Source organism: Peromyscus eremicus, chromosome 18 (assembly GCF_949786415.1).
Source record: "Peromyscus eremicus chromosome 18, PerEre_H2_v1, whole genome shotgun sequence".
NCBI classification, from domain to species: domain Eukaryota; kingdom Metazoa; phylum Chordata; class Mammalia; order Rodentia; family Cricetidae; genus Peromyscus; species Peromyscus eremicus.
In genome coordinates, this window is record NC_081434.1 from 21,834,139 (window position 1) to 21,853,641 (window position 19,503).

Below are 19,503 nucleotides of genomic sequence, written 5' to 3' on the forward strand. Positions count from 1 at the left end.
TGTCTCACAATCTGGACCTCTACTCTCCAACTTCTCATTTCTAAACCTGGGATGGACAAAACCCCGCGTTTCTTGAACCGTTTCTATACCCTCAGAAACTCAGGAAATAAAAGCGATGTCCTAACAGTATGCCAGCTCTCCAGCGTTGCTGTGTGCTGTCAGAATGATCCTTTGAAGGGGATTTAGAACTGTCTAAGTATGAAGAAAGTGACCTGACAACTAGCATAAACACATCCACTTGCTGATGTCTGCTCTTGATTGTGGGTGTAACGTGACGAGCTACTTACACTGCGGCTGTCTTGACTCTGCCACAGTGATGGACATTAGCCTGGGATGGTGAATAAAAATAAGCCTTTTTTCTCCCTGGAACTGCTTTGGTCTGGGAATTTTATCACAGCAATGGCAAATAAACTATTATTGTTTTTTTTTTTTCACTATTCTTCTGTGGCAAGCGCTTTCTCCATGCTGACATTTCTCTAGCCAAAGTCCATTATTTTCAAGACTTTAATTATTAAGCCAGTAGCCAACAAAAGCAGAAATAAATGACTTTGTGAAAATTAAGTTATTTTAAGGAAGCAATACTAAGTAGCATGCAGTAAATAGGATTTATTCTGTTTTTTAAAATTTATGGAAATAGTCTATTAATACCATAAAAACATCATCAAATAAAGAACGTGGTTAAATGTTTTTAGACACACCATTTTGTTAGTAATCCTTAATAATACTTAGTATTAACAGTAGCCTCTCACATTTTAAATTATTAAAAATACGGGAAGATATGTTTGATTATTTTATTATATTCACTACCAGTAAAACAAATATCATGATTTTGAACTTCTACAACTGCACTTGTAAATAAATATAAAATTAGATGGAGATAGCACTATTTTATTGTCTAATAAAGATCTATATTTTTATTTGTGGGTATATATTCTAATTATTCAATTTTACTAATAAAATAAAAATAAAAACTGAAAACTTGCAAAGAAAAAAACATTTAAAATTTTTTATCATTTTTATTATTGAAAGTAGAGTTTTTCTCACACAGTATACTCTGTGATAGTTGTCCCTCCCCAACTCTTCCCAGATCCTCCCCACCTCCCCACCCACTCAAATTTTCATTCTTTCTGGCCTTCTCTCATTAAAAAACAAAGGACAAAACAAAACAAAACCAACAGAACAAAACAACAGCAACAAAAAGCCAGGTGTCTAAAAAGGAAAAAGAAAAAAATAAAAGAAATAAAATAAAAACAAATTTGAATGCGACAAAACAAACAAATGTACAGAAAAGCAGTGTGGCATGGGAGAACATAAGAAATACATAAGGACTTAGAGACCCATACATGGAAATCTCGTAAAAACACAAAACAGTAAACCATAATATAGAAGCAAAAGGCCTGTAGGGTAAGAAAAGAAAAAGTAAAAAAAAAAAAAAAAAAAAAAAAAAAAATGCCCAACAAAGCATTATCAGACAATCAACTCTCCCAAAATATCATTTAGTTCATTGTGAGTTGGCCATCTACTGCTGGCCATGGATCTTGCCTTAAGAGTTGTTTGTATACTCGGTGAGACTCCATTGGAGAAAACTTTTTTTTTTTTTTCATTTTTAATCAGGTATCAATTGGAAACAGCTTCCGGGAGAATTGCAGGGAAACAAGGCCTTCTGAACACTGTACAACTGAAGTATATATGAATAGGTGGGGCTGTGGCAACATGTACAAGGTCTGAACAGATCTGGGCCTAATGGGGTCCCAGCTCTTTCAATCTTAAGCCATGACTTTAAAAAAAGTTTGCTGTGAATCTTCACAAACATTCTAATTCAGTGGTGCCACTAGGGGCGGGCACGATGTTTTCAGAAAGTGAAAAACGGGAAGAGTCTGAGGGGAAATTAATTCATGTGTCCATCTGGGGTATTTACTTCATTTTTTTTAACATTTCAAAGTTTAAGAGGAACTTGGCACCAATTCCAGTCTCAGGGGTGTGTTTTACTTATTTCTAGGACTGGTTTCCTGAATAGCCATCTCCCTATCCCTTGGTGGTTTCTCTTTGGTCTCCTGGTGACAGCTTTGAAGATCCAGGGACCAGAAAATGGGCCTCTGGCAACTCATTTTAATGGGTGTCATTCAGCAGCACAGACAGAATGTAATTGATTTTGTGACAGAGTTAATGAAAGCAACGTGTAACACAAGGGCCAGCATGTTAGCAATAGTGCACCTCCGAAGAGCAAAGTTTGGTGCGTTACCTCCTGATTAGCTGAAGCTAGTTCCTCTTCCAGTGCAGAGACTCTTTCTAAAGAAACCCTCAGTCGCTCCCTTACCTAGAAGAAAAATCAAAATACGTGCAGTAATGTACATCCCAAATATAGGAAACTGTGGTGAAGCCACCAATAACATAAGAGACAAATGGTCAAATTCTTCAAGCATTTGTAGCGCTAAGATCACCGACTCATAAACCTGACATGAGCAACATGGAAACATTGTCACCTCAGAAGCATCTTTGTATAAAGTGGGATTTCCTTATAGCAAACCCTTTTGTAGGGGAACTGATAATTGGGGTTGGAAATTGACTGGCCTTGCTCCAATTTCTGATTCATAGTAAGAAGAGACAAAGTTCAAAAGCATAACCATGATATCATCACAAAATGGTCAGTAATTAGCCAAGCAAAATAGGTAAAATACATCTTTAAAATAAGTGAATTTTATGTTGGCTTTTGGTGCCTAACTTCAAAGCACTTTGTTTAAAAGCAAAGAGTTCATGGAAACTGAAAATGTATTGGAATTTTTTTGAGTGACTACAAAGTGTTAATGACTTGGGAGCTCCCGTCTTGTACCCATAAACCCTGGGGGAAAGGCATTGCATTTCGTAGGACTAAACACATTTTAGTTTGGAAGCAGTGACGTTTTTAAAATTGTTTCCTATATAATTGAAATTCGCAGAACAGTTTTCCTTGACTTATGCTTTCTGATAGCTTCTAAAATTGAAACCATGTGTGGTGGAACGTGCCAGTCAATCCCCGATACTTCGAAGACTGAGGAGGAAGACTCTGAGCTGAAGGCCTGATTGAGATATATAATAAGTAACAGGCCAGCTTGGTCTACTTAGTAAATCCTGTGTCAAAAGAAAGCAAATATCCACCCAAATCAAAATGAGAAAAAAAGAAAGTCCCCAATCATTGCATGCTTATACCAATATATTAACTTTATATTACATTTGCCAAAGGCAGACTACCCTGGGTAGATATTTACTTAATGACTGTAGTAGTTTAATTGACCTAAGAAGTCAATCAACTATAGATTTAAGACACAATTCATCACAAGTTTTTGATTATTTATAACAACATATTTTCTATATAAATTTCTCAATAAATATTCATTTTAATACTATAGTTAAATCCATATAAACTAATTTGGTTATTTAATAGACTCCTTATTTATTCATGGCATTTTTCTTAAATAATAAGATTTAAATAGGAATATAAGTTAAATGTATAAATAATTGTATAAAATTTTAATGTTGGAATAATTGCCTTGTTAATTATCTAAGAAATAGAGTAAGCAATGTTTCTTTAATTTTAGGGCAAAACATGAATTTTAAAGGTCTCAAGCATTAATTTTTTTAACATTCTTTTATAGCAGTGTGTACAGGCAGGTGACTGGGTGTACTTAAGTGCTGAAGCATAGCCCAACTATAGTATTACATTCTAATTTTCTGTGTATTATTAATACAAAATAGAATAATATTTAGCATTAAAAATCCTCTGCACAGAATCTCTATTTAGCTCTATATGATTGATTGCCATGACTTTATGATTTAGACAAATATCAAATTATTTATAAGAACAACATTGAAGTAAATTCTGATTAATAAATGAATAATACTCAGATGAAAATCTTTGCTTATTTGACTTGGAGAAGCGTACAATGTGGATATTTATGAAGGGTTCTGGTGACCCTGGATGATGAGACCAACCTGAAGACAGCTCAGTACAATCATTGATGTCCCTGTATACAATGCTGATTAGGGGACTCTCAGAATGCCACCGAGAGGTAAACATTAACTGAAATTAGAATGTTTCTAAATTAGTGTTGGTGTTGAATAAAAATTTCCTGAATAGGAGCTATAGGTTAAAATATCTTCTTAATCATTTCTGTTAGCTTGAACATCTTAGAAAGTCTTAGCTACTAGTTCCTTCATGACAAGTTAAGCATTTCAAGAAATGTAAGTCTTAAAGTCTACCAAGAAATATGAGTAAAGAATCATATCTCCATAAATTTATAAAAAATTTAACAAATAAGTATATATTAACCATAAATTAATGAATCTAAAACTATCTTTATATTAAAATAAACACATTTTAAGATACAGTTTTAATTAATACTATGCATGCAAAGATATTTTTGCAGCTATTATCAATAAAGAATACCATAATAATGTTGAATTATTCACTTTCAATTAATGGTATGTTAGCTTTATCTACCAAACGTTGTGAGGAATACAAAGGAATGCAAGTATGGAACCTTTCCAGGGATAGGAATTTGACAAGTTTTCCTTATCTGATTGGCTTTAGTTGTATCACAGGGAAAATCAATATGTATCAGAGAATTTTCAGCTCCTTGCTCTGCCTTGAACGTTGTACTAGCAGAATATCATCATTGTTTCTAATAATTATTTTTTATTGGATCACATGATGTGTGTTTAGGCAGATAGATTTGATATGTCATGTAAAACAATAATTGTTTAAATTTTGTCCAAAGAAGTGCACAGTTGCAGTTGTTAATTGTTCGTTCCCTAACGCTTCTCTTTTCATGGGCTTGAACTACTGCTGTCATGAATTTTTGAATTACATGTATTGCTTTTTACACAGAAACATGGTAACCTCCAATCATATTATCTGTATCATCAAAAAAATTATTTCTAAATTAATCTGTTACTTCTGTATTGTTCAAAAATGATACGAAAATGCCTAGTGAAATGTTTTCTTCAAAATATATTTCAAAGAGATGATAATTTTATCACAGAAGATTAAAGGAAAAGAAGTCCCTTAATATGACAAATGTATTGCCCAATGAAGAGGTTGATGGAAGAAGTAAACATTCCAAATTAAAATTAAGGTATTGCAAAGTTTCACTGTGGTAATTACTGATTCTATTACAGAAAATTTTGTGCGGAAACCTTATTCTAGATGTTCAAGTCAAGTTTGATTCTGTGATAATTGACCATGAAAATATAATTGGTAAACATGACCATATATATGTCAGTGGTTACATAAATGAATATCAATATTTAAAACTCCAAGCCATTATAATGGTCAATACCCTTGCTCAAGTTTTTATAGTTCATTTGTTTTCTATGGTAAAGTTTTGCTTGAGGCATAATTGATTATATTCTCTTATCTTTTTACTCTAATTTTATATCCATAGCCTTTAGGTTAAAATGCTAATTAGTTATTTATATACCTGTGTCCTTACTCCTCTTTATTCTCATAAGAAACTGAGTTACTCCCAAGGAAATAGTTCATGAAGGCACTTGGGTACAAATTAGTTCCTCAATAAATAAAGAAATGTTATTTAAAACAAGGATCTGAGCCAAGAGGGAGATCAATGTCTTAGTTTCAAACTTTTAACAAATGTTGACATTTTCAGATGCTAATTAGAATATTCTTTGACATTAACTGAAAAGATATCCTTATACTAAGCAGTGGTTCAAAGCTTTGCATGTTTTATAATAGATGACCCTTCCAGCAGTTCTAGGTAGATATGGTTATTATCCTCATCTGAAAAATGGAGTGGTTATATAGAGACATTAAGCCACTTGTACAGACCTGTCTACTCGAGAGGAGAATCTCAGCAATTTATAAGGATAAGTTCATAGGCACCAGTTCAGTTGCTCATGAACTTGCCAAGATCTGTGACACTTGTGGAACATTTATAAAAGCTATAATTATTTTTAGGGTTATATTAAGGAATATTTCATTTTTCTGTACTCAGTTGATGGGACTACTATATGGTAATTGTTTTCTATTGTTCTAAATGTACTCACAGAACTGGGTTGTTGTCTTAAAAGCATTTATTAATTTTACTCTGATACCAAAAATCACTCACTTGCTTAAGTGATGTCAGAGTTCTTACAGAGAAACATAAAAAAATTATACATTTTCTAATATATTTAAGTTTTTCAGTATAGTTGTTTCCTCTGGAAAGGCCATGCTGTTCTTACAGATCCAGGTCATTTTATATACTGGCTCTACTGGCTATGGTACGTCTCTATGGCTTTTACTTATTCTTTAATATTTAGGTAAAATATGATTCATTTTTTTAACTCCTTTGCCATTCCAATAAAATTAGACAGTACATTTGTGATAGCATGGGACATTGTTCATTTGTGTTTGTAAGTGTCTGTCACTGACGTGTGAATGCCTCGGACGCTGAACTCATTAGTCACTAGGGGAATGTCTTTGTACGGCAAATCTGACGCAAACCAAATAGTCTATAAATTCTTGCAGAATTTTGTCACTGAATTTTTATTACAAAAGGAAATGTAATAGAAACTAAATAAGTATAATTATTTGCTGTTAGACTTAACATGGCTATTTATATGACATATTTTTTATCCTCTTCAAAGTTTTCATAGCTTTTGCCTCTCATAATCAAAATGAAAGTGGGATACAGCTTCTCCTTAATAATCTAGAAGACAGAATTAGTGTTATCCTTGTACAGCCAATTCACATAATCCTCTGTTCTAAGAACTATCTGAAAGACTGATGATAATAATATATAAGTACATAAATATTAAATGGAACTAAATTCTACATACTTAAAACTTAGATATAAACTGCAATAATCCTGAGTCTGAATTTTCGTGTTCAGAACTTGTCATATATTTTACATTGAAGTGCCCTAATTCTTGCTATGCTAAATCCTAAAACTTCTTAAATTTTGAAATCACTTCTTTGAACTTTTATAGAAGAGAAATTGTGTCATAAACCTTACCTAATCTCTAAAGGATATTTTCTCCAGATTGCCGTATATTTACCGTAGGACTTGTTTGCACAGAAGAAAGGGCTTACAGCTACTCTTGGAAACACCAAGAAATGAGTTTTCCTTCTAATATGTTATGTTGTTACCAGCAGCCACTGTCAACATGTGTATTTAAAACTAAGATGTTAGCAGACTCCCCCATCAAGTATAGTTAAAGCATGCCTGATTTGCACTTCAAAAATACATGTGGTTTTCAGTTACTACTCTGATAATTAGGAATCTGTGGCATCTATGGACATACACTTCAGAGAAAGGGAGATGGGAAGATGGTCGAGACAGAGACAGAGAGACTGAATAATAATACTACACAGTACTAGATGTCAAATATGCCTCTGGACCAGGGGTGTAAGGATGTAATAAGGTCTAATTCTGTTAAGTTGTACATTCGGTGGTACAAATAAAAGAACATGGTCATGAATCCTGTCCATCCACAGTCACTGAATTTTAAACAGTTTGTTTTTGCATAATTCAAACGTGTTCCTTTGACCTATATGACTTATTGATTTGTGTGAAAATAAGGAGCTTCCAGCTAATAATGGAAGCACAGTATGGCTTGTAAAAAATTGTATCAGTACTGTACCTTTTCATCCAAGGCCTTGTGGTGCTCAAACAAAGATTTCAGTGCCTTGAGAACCTCCACCTCACTGGACACTCCTGAGGGAGACTGAGCTTGCCTCTTCACCACGGTCATTCTCAGAGACCTTTCATGTCGTGACACAAGGCACTCCAAGTGCTCCAGTAACAGCTGTGGGATCAACAGAAAACGCCGTTATCTTGTGAATACAGCTGATCAGCATATTTTTTGTGAAATCTACCTTAAACTATTAAAAGTTTTCACAGCACCCACGGTAACCCTAGGGAATACAACAGGGAACAGGAAAGAAACACACCACTTGGTTAACACAATATGTATAAAACACATTAGATCCAAACTGCCTTTAGTCACGTAGCAAATCACTGAATAAGTAATGAAATCCATTCTTACAGTGCAGGGGCTCTCAACCTTCCTAATGCTGCGACCCTGGAATTACAGTTCCTCATGTTGTGGTGACCCCAAAACATAAAATGATTTCCGTTGCTACTTCGTAACTGTCATGTTGCTATTGTTATAAATCATAATGCTAACATCTGTGTTATCTGGTGGTCTTAGGTGACCCCTTGTGAAAAGGTTGTTTGAACTTCAAATGGGGTAATGATCCACAAGTTGAGAATGTCTGTTCTATCAATTTTGACAACTTAGTCTTGAAATCAGTGGGAATCAAAGACCAGAAAAAAATGTGTATGGGTCAAGAAGATTGCTATTAGCATTTATTCCTTAAATAAATACAATTGCATTATAATTTCAACGTAATCTTTCATTAATTTTTTGAGAATTGTTTTCAGAATATGTCATGATGTTGGCTTTTATTTTAAGTAGTTGTGTTCTATTTGCTTGTTGTAGTGTAAACTGCATAAGAACGAGAGCCTTTTATGTATTAAGGTGGCAGTCTTTTGATCCTTTATGTACTTGAGTAGCATGTGGAAATACAAAATGAATTTCTAAAGTGAAGTCATTTTCCCTGTATGTGTACTGATGAGTGTCAATATTAAACATAGATTGTGGATTCTTTGAATTACTTCTTAAAGGCTCAGACTAATTAATACGGTTATAAGCACATGCATGAGTGTTTCAGTTAGATGATGTTCATGAAAACCCAAACTTTATGATTAAAAATTTCCCTACATGTAAATGGAGTTATGTAAATTCAATTAACATCTGTTAATCTTACATTGCCTGGTGCCAGTGTAGGATGAGAAGTGTATGACATAATGTTAACTTTATGGAACATAATGAAGTATGATTCTACAACTAAAAACAGCTGTCTTTAGAAGCCTCCTAAATCTTACCACTCTATATTCTTTAGGAAAGTTTTTCACACTGCAAAGTCCACTTTCCCAACATAGAGCACACTCACAAAAACAAAGTAACAAACAATGAAAAGTATAATTTTCTGTCCCCTTTTCTTTTCTTTCTTTTTTTTTAACCACACAGATTTTACTGATTATACATCCTGATGAGATAGAAGCCTTCTGAAGAGGTGTCTGAAAGCATCCTTTTTGACCCATGGGTACAGCAAAGGAATCCCAAGTCTCTGTTGACCTTGAGAAACAATCAGTTTCCTCATAACCTTTTGCAGATGAGTTTCTGGACTTTAGTGCTGAAAACACAGACTATAGATATTATTTTCTTCAGCAATTCTACAAAAAAAAAATACAAAAAACTAAGAATTCTTCCCACCTGCAAAAGGTAACTGTTTGTTTAAAGTAACTACAGTGAATTATGTTTTCTACAACTAAGAGCACAGTAGCACTCAAGTTATTTGGTTCTACTTACTAAACTTTCTTATAAAAATTGTCATATGCCATGACCTGGTCACTTTCTTATTAAATGTGTTAGCTTTCTGGTTCTTTCAGTTTCCTTCCAACATTACCCCATTTATAATTCATGGCAAGGTCTATTATTATTCATTTAGATGACTTTCCCAATATTTCACCCTCTAAATTTCTAAATTTTGTCTATTCTAATAATCTAGATTTCTATTCTATCTAATTTTACTCACATCCCGTGATTTCACTATAGACGCTGCCATTACCAGTAAGTACAACTGTTTCATAGTTGTAGATCTATCCCCTGAGCCACAGATTACTATATTTCTAGCTTGCCGTTTTATATGCTTGACCTCAAAAAAAAAAAAATACATTCACTCTCAAGTCCTTGTACCACAGGGATTTGTTATACCGTGCTCACACTCTGTATACCACAACTTACATCTTCCATTCCCCTTTGCATAATTTTTTTTTTTATGTCTGTCAGCCTCCAGAACTCAGCTACCTGCCAATATATTCACTGACGCCACATGGGCTCAGGATTCATTATCTCCTCCTGAATTAGTGCAGTAACAGCTTGTTAACTGGATCACACATTTGTATCATTTCATCCATCGGGTACTACCCAAAACTCTAAAATTTAAAATACAACCTAGGGCCTTCGTGCTTGTGCTCGAGTCCTTAATGTCTTCTCATTTGGCCAAAGCAAAAGCCAGAGTCCTTCCGTGACCGAAGTTAAATCTAAATTATTGGAACTCATCTCTTTTTCTCACTCCTCACCTGCATTGGCTTTGTTGTAGCATCTGTGCGTGGAGTTTTGCTTAGCTTTGTAAAATAGCAGATATCTGTTTAACTGCACCAGGCTTTTGTAGTAAGTACTTTATTTTCTTTTTTAACTGACACCACTCCCTTTAAGTCACCTGCATGTCCTTAGCACTCTACAATCTCTGACTTATTGCTAGTTGTATCACTTCTTCAACTGCTTTTTCAAGTCCTTATGCTGCAGCTTCTTTCTCTACATGGCATCAGTCCCTCTCTGCCTTTTCCATCCAGTCTTACTATAGTTATTCACTGCCTCCCAAATATTAATATCAGGCCTGTAAGGAAAGGAAGATGCCCTCTCCTCTTCTCACTTCTGAATCTTTGTGCTCACAAGATTGTATACAGGTCATGTTCACTCATATTTGTTGAACGAAAAATAAACAGTTTATTAAAGCCACCACTTATAGATTTATAAGAATACCTCTTAAAATAAATGGATGTTTGAGACGTATGTTCTGGAGATATTTTGCTAAAGTAAGTATCTGATTAATTACATAAGAAAGTAAAATCTTCCATGGTGTATGGAGGAAAGATAGTTATGTAAACAATCAACTGCCCATGATTCATTCAAGTGGTGATCTGGGAAAGCAAGACATTGTTGAGTTGAGTCATTGCTGTGATCAGATAGTTTGAAAATCATGAAGAATATAAGCGCAGTGAGTTATGCTTGATGCTTTCAATCACACTGAAGAAATTAAAAAAAAATAATAACAAATAGAAGTGATTAACTTTCCAAATTCTAGTGCTGGGGTCATTCAAAGATCCACTTGTTATTTAAAAGAAAGACAATAGTTTCACGTATGAGAGGTGACTACATTATAACACATTATAAACTCACAGTTGTAACAAGTGTCTTGCATGGAAATGCTCCCCTAATAATCCAAAAAGGCAATAGAAACTGGCAAAGAGACATTTGAGAAGTTTCACATGTGCTAATCTCATATCACATTGATATACCTGTCTCTCTGATGAGGTCAATCCCATTTGTTTTAATCTATCTGCATAAATTTCACTGAAAGTGGAAGTCTCATCAAAGAAATCTGTGCTTATCATGCCCTGCTCTAAAAAATCCCTTCTTCCTTTCAAAATTTTAACTAGAATATGAGGTGATACAGATCAAACTTTAAGAAGAGAAGGCCTCCAAGATTTTTTCTTTAAGTGTGATTTTTTTTCTTTTAAATTTGGAATCTCAGAATCCTGGGAATACATGTGAAAAGAAGCCAATAGAAATAATTAGGAAAAAAATGGGATTGAATGTTTGGTCTGATTGTTTCCTTATTCACTACTTCTAGCAGGCATCCTGTAACACATGGGCACAGCATTGTTAGTATCTGTGATTGATTGCTGTATGCACTGTCTGGGCTATATAGGACTCTCCTGCTAACTTCTGAAACTATCAGCACTGTAAAAATCAAGTCTAGTGAAAAAAAAAGGAGGGGGACCCAAGATGTCTGGTACACTGAAGGTGGCAGAAGAGTATACCAAAAATGGAAAATGTCATCAGAGGAAGACAAGATAACAGGGTCACCCTCATACTAAAGACAACAAAGCTACCACACCTACAGCAAAGAAACTCACCTGAGACAACAAACATGGCTGCCACAATGCCCCAAATGACAGTCATCTCAGCTAATGTAGCATCAGTGCCTGGTGTTTTCAAAGAGGGGACCATAGTAATTAAAACATTAAGTAGTGACTCCTGGTACAGTTGGACTTGGCACTCTGGTTAAGTGGGCAAAGGATGCTCATGACAGGCAGGAAGTTAGTGAGGAAGACTGCGATCATGAGAGAGTGGAAGAAGAACAAAGAGAGAGTGACTCTGAGTGAACAGATGAAAACAGCAGCCCCTGCCCTTGCCTCAGAAGTCAGGGGCAAGAAACCGGACCCCCTGATGATGACAGAGCTGACCTGGGAAATGTGACACAGAAAAAAGTTGTTGTAAGATCACAGAAGCCAAAGGAAAGGAAGGTCATGCAAAGGGTATTCCTGTGAATGCTGAAAGCAGAGGTGAAAAGGAGAACAAGTAATAAAAATCTGAGAACAGAGTCAGAGTGCCAAGGACAGAGGAAGACGAGGAAGGCAGGAGGATGAGGAGGAAAAGAGCAAGATGCAGGAACACTTCACAAAGGAAATGAGCAGCAAGAACATGGTTCTGTGAACCCAGAAATCCTGGGCCCCAGAATCAACTACATTTGTCACCCTCTCTTAAAAATCTGAACATTCACAAGTCTAGTGTTAAAAATTGGTATCTGATCTTGCCTTTTATCTGAAACTGCTTTTGTTGCTGGGCTCAGACATGGTACATCTGGATTACATGGACTCCGAATCTCCTGAGAGCCCAGGAAAAAGCTTTGGAACTCACCTCTCTAAGCCCTTTCTATTGAAATAAAACTGGAGAAATTAAAGGAAAAGACAAAAAAGTGAGGTTTGAGAATATGTTAGGGCAAACTTCTGCTTACAAAGTCACTCAAGATGCATTGGCAGACGTGTCAGAAGACAGCATGAAGGTCAAGTTAGTCAGCAAGCTGGAAGATAAAAAGGTTGCTTATATTGAACCTAGGACAGAAATGGATGTGGAACCCAACTTCTGAAGAGAAGCAGAGAACAGATCTGCAGTCAGCCTGCCTGCCTATAGAAAAAGATCAAAGTCAAGACTATAGATTTATGGAAAGAAAAATACTTGGAGAGGTGACTCAAACAGCCTGGTTTTAAGCATCTCCTCTTACAGATCTACAGAAGAAATGCTCAGTACGTGTTTGGGAAAGCAGATTCCATCAAAATGCCCTATGACCAAAATGAAAAATATTCATGGTATGCATAGATAGAATTTACTTCCTTGGAAGATGACAAAGAAAATTTAGATTCTGTAATAAGTACTGAGCTGAGGGGAGGAAAAATCAGAAGAGAGTTGGCTGATGCTGTGAGGGAGGCAGACAGCCATGCAAAAGTCTGCCAAAGGTCTGTGTGCGGACATCATTGACAAGCTGTTAAAGGAATCCTTTGATGTTATGTTGACCTAAGGATAGTCACTGAAGAGCAAACCAGATTCCTCAAAGGACTTGGTATTGTACATTTCAATAAAAGAAGATGTTGAAGCTATCCAGGAGGCCATGGAAGATGACGAAAAGTAATGGAAACAAAATTACCATGGACTGGGCCAAGCCTGTCAGAGGACAGTGGCTTGTGGGTTATGTGATCACAGAAGTGGATTTGTAGGATAAACTGGTAGCACAGGAAGCATGTACAGATTTGGTGGGAAGCCATGGAGAGGTAGGAAGCTTCCAAGGAAAAAAAAGGTATAAGAAAAGGAGACGGAGTTTGCAGTTTCTTTCATGAATAGATCTTTCTCTTTTATTTGAAAGACAGGATTCTGTTTGTTCATTTGTTTGTTGCTTTTGTCTGTTGAAGTAAAGACAACTGAAAGAGTTGGGTGGATCCCAGCCACCATGGCTCAATTTCTAATACAACTCCTGCAACTAAGGCTTAAGAAATGAGAATCAATCTACCTCAAGACCCAGCTATAGCACTCTTGGACATATACCCAAGGAATGCTCAATCATACCACAAAGATAATATGCTCAACTATGTTCATAGCAGCATTATCCATAATAGCCAGAACCTGGAAACAACCCAGATGCCCATCAACTGAAGAATGGATTAAGAAAATGTGGTACATATACACAATGGAGTACTACTCAGCAGAGAAAAACAATGACACCATGAAATTTGCAGGCAAATGGATGGAACTAGAAAATATCATCCTGAGTGAGATAACCCAGACTCCGAAGGACAAACATGGTATGTACCCACTCATAAGTGGATACTAGATGTAAAGCAAAGGATAATCAGACAACAACCCACAACTCCAGAGAAGCTAGCTAACAAGGAAGACCCAAAGAGGGAAGCATGGATCACCCTGGGAAGGTGAAATAAATGAGATCTTCATGAGTAAACTGGGGATGAGGGGTGGGCAATGGAGGGTAGGGGATAGGGGATGAGAGCATAAGGGAATGGGATGGTCAAGCTGGAACAGGGATGGAGTAGGAAAGCAATGAGAGAGATACCATGATAGAGGGACATATCATGGTAATAGAGAGAAACTCAGTGCTAGGAAAGTTGCCAGAAATCCCCAAGGACGACTCTAGCTTGGACTACTAGAAATAGTGGAGAAGATGCCTGAACTGAACAGCTGTATCCCAGTGACCAGACCGGTGAATGCCCTAACTGTTATCACAGAGCTTCTCTCCAATGACTGATGGAAGCAGATGCAGAGATCCACAGCCAAACACCAGGCAGAGCCCCAGGAGTCCAGTCAAAGAGAGAGAAGAGGGGTTCTATGAGCAAGTGCATCAGGATCATGATGGGAAAACATGTAGAGGCGACCAAACCAAACTAGTGGGACCTCATAAAAGTTGGATCAATGGCTGCAGAGCCTGCATGGGACTGGACTAGGCCCTCTGCATGGCGAGACAGTTATACAGCTTGATCTGCTTGTGGGGCCCCTGGGGATAGGATCAGAATCTAACCCTAGTGCATGAGTGGGCTTTTTGGAGCCCACTACCTATGATGGGAAATCTCGTACAGCCTTGAGCAGGGGAAAGTGCTTGGATTTGCCTCTCCTGGATGTGCCCCCTGCATGGGAGGCCTTGCCTTCTTGTAGGGAGGAGTGAGGGGTGGGTTGGGAGGGGAATTCTAGGGGGTCAGGAGAAGGGAGAAGGGGGATCTTTGATTAGTATGTAAAATGAATGAAAAAAATTTTCTTAATAAAAAAAAGTATGAGCCGGGCGGTGGTGGCACACGCCTTTAATCCCAGCACTCGGGAGGCAGAGCCAGGCGGATCTCTGTGAGTTCGAGGCCAGCCTGGGCTACCAAGTGAGTTCCAGGAGAGGCGCAAGGCTACACAGAGAAACCCTGTCTCAAAAAACCAAAAATAAATAAATAAATAAATAAATAAAAATTTAAAAAAAAGTATGGCAGAAAAAAAAAAAAGAAACATCATGAAAGAGGCAGGAAGACCTTAAGAGCCAAAGGACCAGGAAGTGTGATATGGAGTTGTGTCTCCTAGAAATGATAGAGGGTCTATGCCCTTGATATCTCAATATTATGGCTGCCTAAACAAAATCTTCATAGTGATAATATGAATAGGCATACTAGCATGGAAATGGGGAGTCTTTTAGAGTCATATCCCTAGAAGAAGAACTTCAGGTAACTGTAGGGTGCTAAAAGAGAGAGAATTAACCTCTCAAAGGGAGGGGCTCTCTGATTAGCTTTCCAATACAAAGTGATTAGTCCAGAGATCATATACATACAAGTTACACTAAACAGATTCAGTAGATTAAAAAAATAATAATAGTCAAAGGCCATCAACTCTCAAGCACCTGGCAAGGAATGGAAGCAGAGGATATGAGAGGAATTGGAGGGAATACAAGGAAGGAGGAAGTGACATAAACATATTTTAATAAAAATAGTTTAATTTGGCTACTTTCATCCCCAAGCCACTCAAAAACTCCACTTTAAAAATTATTTAACATACTCCATTTTCCCATTACGTGTTCCTGACTATTCATATTGAAACAACTGTTTGGAAAATGCATGGCTTATGGTCATACTATGCTTTCTGCTGTTATCATAAAATACTGGCAAAAAGAAACTTGTGGAAAGAATAGGGTCACTTGGCTTAAAGATTATAGTCTATCACGAAGGGAAACCAAAAAAGCTACTTATGAAACAGAATGTTCTAGAGGGAGATGAAACATCCCAGCTTGCAGGGAACTCCATTAAGCCCAGGAAGAAAAGAAACTCAAAAGTTTTAGGAAATCCCTGAAACTTAACACATTCACGAGGCCACCACTCCACCTCCAAGTGTATATAAGAGACATCCTCAGAGAAGTGGAGCTACCTAGAAGAAACTCTCAAAAGAGAGGATAACCAACACAGATATGCCAAAGAAACTGAGACCAGCCAATCTGCCTCAGACTCAGATCAACAAAGCTGCCTGGAAAAGACATTCTCCAATCTGTTGATCTGCCTATAAGTTGTGTAATATGTTCCAGGTTTCCAGCTTTTGTGAAATGTCACCCGTGTTGGGGTGAGCTTTTGGTGATGTAATTGCCTTTGAGCTATTTCTATTCCAGTAACTCTTTACCTCTTCCTGTAACAGCCTCAAAAAATTCATTGTTCCCCCAAGTTGGACTTTAGTGTTACTTGTGATTTGGTCTATTGTCAAGTCTCTATCTTGAGTGAGTAGCTCTTTGTTCAGGTTTCCCGAGTAACAGTGTCACACAACATATACACATAACGTGCCTATTTATTTTCAGAGGAATTTTATGAATAAAAATGTTGTTTTCTAATTTTTTCTATATTCTAATGGGCATAGAAATATTAAGCAACAAAGCTTGTTTGTATGTTTCTATAAATGTCCACTATAAATTTTGTAATTTTTAACATTACATAATTATGCATACTATTAGTTTACTTGTATACCTCCATTTAATTACTTAGTGAGCAGATGGCTCTAAGAACAAGTTGAACTTTGAATTCTTTTATTAAGTTAATACTTGGCTGAGGACTCCACATTTCTTTTGTGACAAAAATTATTCATGACCAAAGATTTCAGTTCTGACTGAATAAAAACACTATTTCCTGTACAACCAATAAAATTCATTAGAATTGAATTACAACATTTGAAACAAACCCTATTTGTCATCAATTATTATTTGGGGTCACATAAAAATATGAAAATTTCTGAAACATAGAACCCATGATTACTCAAGAAGCAGGCTGTGTACATATTACTTCACTCAGGGGTATGTGGCTTTTAGAGATGGTGAAATTGCTGTGTGGCTATGGTATGGTAAACATGTAAACATTTAGAAAAACCATCAGCCCTTAATTAATGTTAAGTACTATGTTTGCATTATTGCAAGCTTGTATAATAAATCTGTCTATCACAGAAACTGTGGTAAATGATATAATTCACTGTACTATCAGGATGCAGATTACTTTCTGATTTGTTGATTTTGGTCATAGTCCAAGTTCACCAACCTTTCTAACAGTTCACTTTGTGGATTGACTTTTTGTGTTATTTTTTCAATTCATAAGTAAATGTTAACTTATTAGTGTGGAAAAGTCCGAAGGTTTATCAGAACCCTAGACATTAGAACACTATTTTCTAGTTAAACTCACAACTTTTCACAATCAGTACTCTCTAGTTGTGAGAAGGAAGTTAGTGTTGTCTTGCTGCTCTTTCCAATAGCAATGTGTAGCTACTGTGTAGTCCATAGCAAGACTGTAACACAACATATAGTAAAATACTATTATATAAATCTATCTGAAATACTGTCATGTGTAACTATATCAATGTATATTTGATATGGCCTTTGATGGGAAGAGGAAGATATGTTTGAATCTTAGACCTGTAATTTTATTTTTGTTTTTGATGAAATCAAGGAGGTCTGTAGTGGTTATGTAACCTAAAAAGTCATTATATTACCAAGATTTTATATTTCATAGGATTCAGAAATCTGTTTGCTTTCATCTTATGTACAACAAAATCATGCTAAATTTTTAAGGAAAATAGAAAAAAAATTTTTTGATCACATTTGCTAAGTGTTAATAGCTATTAACCTTGCTTCTAATCAACGGCTTCATTTTCTATTGTAGTCAGAAAGAAAGCTTTTTTTTCCCCCTTCTCTCTCTGATCTTAGAAGGTGTTCCAGGATAGCACCTCACACCCTTGTGATCCTTTGCAGGTAAATAGCCAAATGCCAAATACGCTCGTGCACTCAGGGGGTTTAATATGTTGAAAATCATGTGGCTATTGAAACAAATCCCAATCCTAAAATCAGTCACAATTAAAACAAATGACATATGCCACACAGCAGGGTGTTGACTCTTGGGCAAATGTTTCATCTGAGCCATCATAGATTTTTGCAAGTCTGTGCGGGTAAAATGTGGGTATCTCTCCTAGTGGCCTCGTGGATCTGTGCCAGTGGCCCTGCATACAGTATATTACCTTTCTAACCCTGTAGTATTTTACTCTGCGACCTTTGATACATTTGACTTGCTTTGTCTTTGCAGTGGGAACAAACAAAGTATATTCCTCCCATGATTGTAAAATGGAATAAGTGAATGTAGAATGAAAAGGCATAGATAGATGCACATACGTAGGTAACAAAATGATCTGATACATTTTCAATGTGAGGAATCTCCGAAAGTGAAACCAAAGATACCTTTGCCTTAATTCTCATGTTTCTTCTACTACTTTCACATTTGTCAGTGCTCTGTTACATCAGAGAATGTTAACTAACCTATTAAAATTCAAAATAACAGGACAGGACAGAACAAATACGACTACTGCAGAAATAGGTATATTTGCATGGAAATGCAGCACTATTAGAAAAATCAAGAGTTAAAAAAAAGAAATAGACAGGGAAAGAATGCAGAATTTTCCAGCACATGATCTAAACTGCCCTTGCAATGCCCTAATAGAGGCAATCTATGTGACCGGCTCGTCAAAATCTTGATGAAGACCAATTCACATGCACGATTCACACCTGTGAATTCTTTTCATCATACAATCAGAACCTGATGAATAAAGACAGAAATGAGTTTGATGGGTCATGCACACAAGTCTAACTCTCACGGGAGGTTGACTAGAGAGCTGCATTTGCATAACACTGAAAGGCCAAGGCACAAAATAAGTTGGCTACTAATCACATTTTATCTGCAGAGGATTAACCCAGGAAGACTATGACACTTAATATAATTTCACCTTCTTAATAGTAAAGTTGCATTCATGAAAGTAGTTTCTCCTTTCACTTAGCTATGAGATTACATTAATTTGTAAGTAATATAATCAGTATTTATTCTATGAAATTTAGTAACATTTTTATCTTGGTTTTCAAAAAATACATCTTCTTTGATCTAATTCTGAACTTTATTCTTTCACGGCACATCATCTGACTGACACTGTACAGGAATTTCCAAGAGCAGAATGTAGGAAGTATGTGTTTTATCATACAATCGAATGCCTATTAGAACTATCAGCCTCTAGGAAATCTAATGAAATAAATGTGGTAAGCCTCTTTTAATTGGTAGAGATTGATCCACAGCTTTTCAACTTCAATTTCTTTTCCTTTATTTTTAGATAAGTTCTTTGCTAGAATGAGGATCAAATGAAGGCCACTGCTATGTACCAGCCCATCACTTAGGCTCTTTTTAAGAGACAATGAAGTAAAGGCCAGAAGAAATGGGGACATTTTGCCGGGCAACATAG

The 19,503-nt window shown here is 36.2% G+C and overlaps 1 protein-coding gene across 1 annotated transcript in view; it reads right to left on the reverse strand.

The window, feature by feature from the left end:
* Ppfia2 (PTPRF interacting protein alpha 2) overlaps window positions 1-19,503 on the reverse strand; it is a 442,290-nt gene that overhangs the window by 159,216 nt on the left and 263,571 nt on the right. The window contains exons 5-6 of the mRNA XM_059245722.1: window positions 7,618-7,782; window positions 2,243-2,317 (exon numbers count right to left, since the gene is read on the reverse strand). Of these exons, the coding sequence (XP_059101705.1) occupies window positions 2,243-2,317; window positions 7,618-7,782 (240 nt within the window). The remainder of the gene's footprint in view (window positions 1-2,242; window positions 2,318-7,617; window positions 7,783-19,503) is intronic.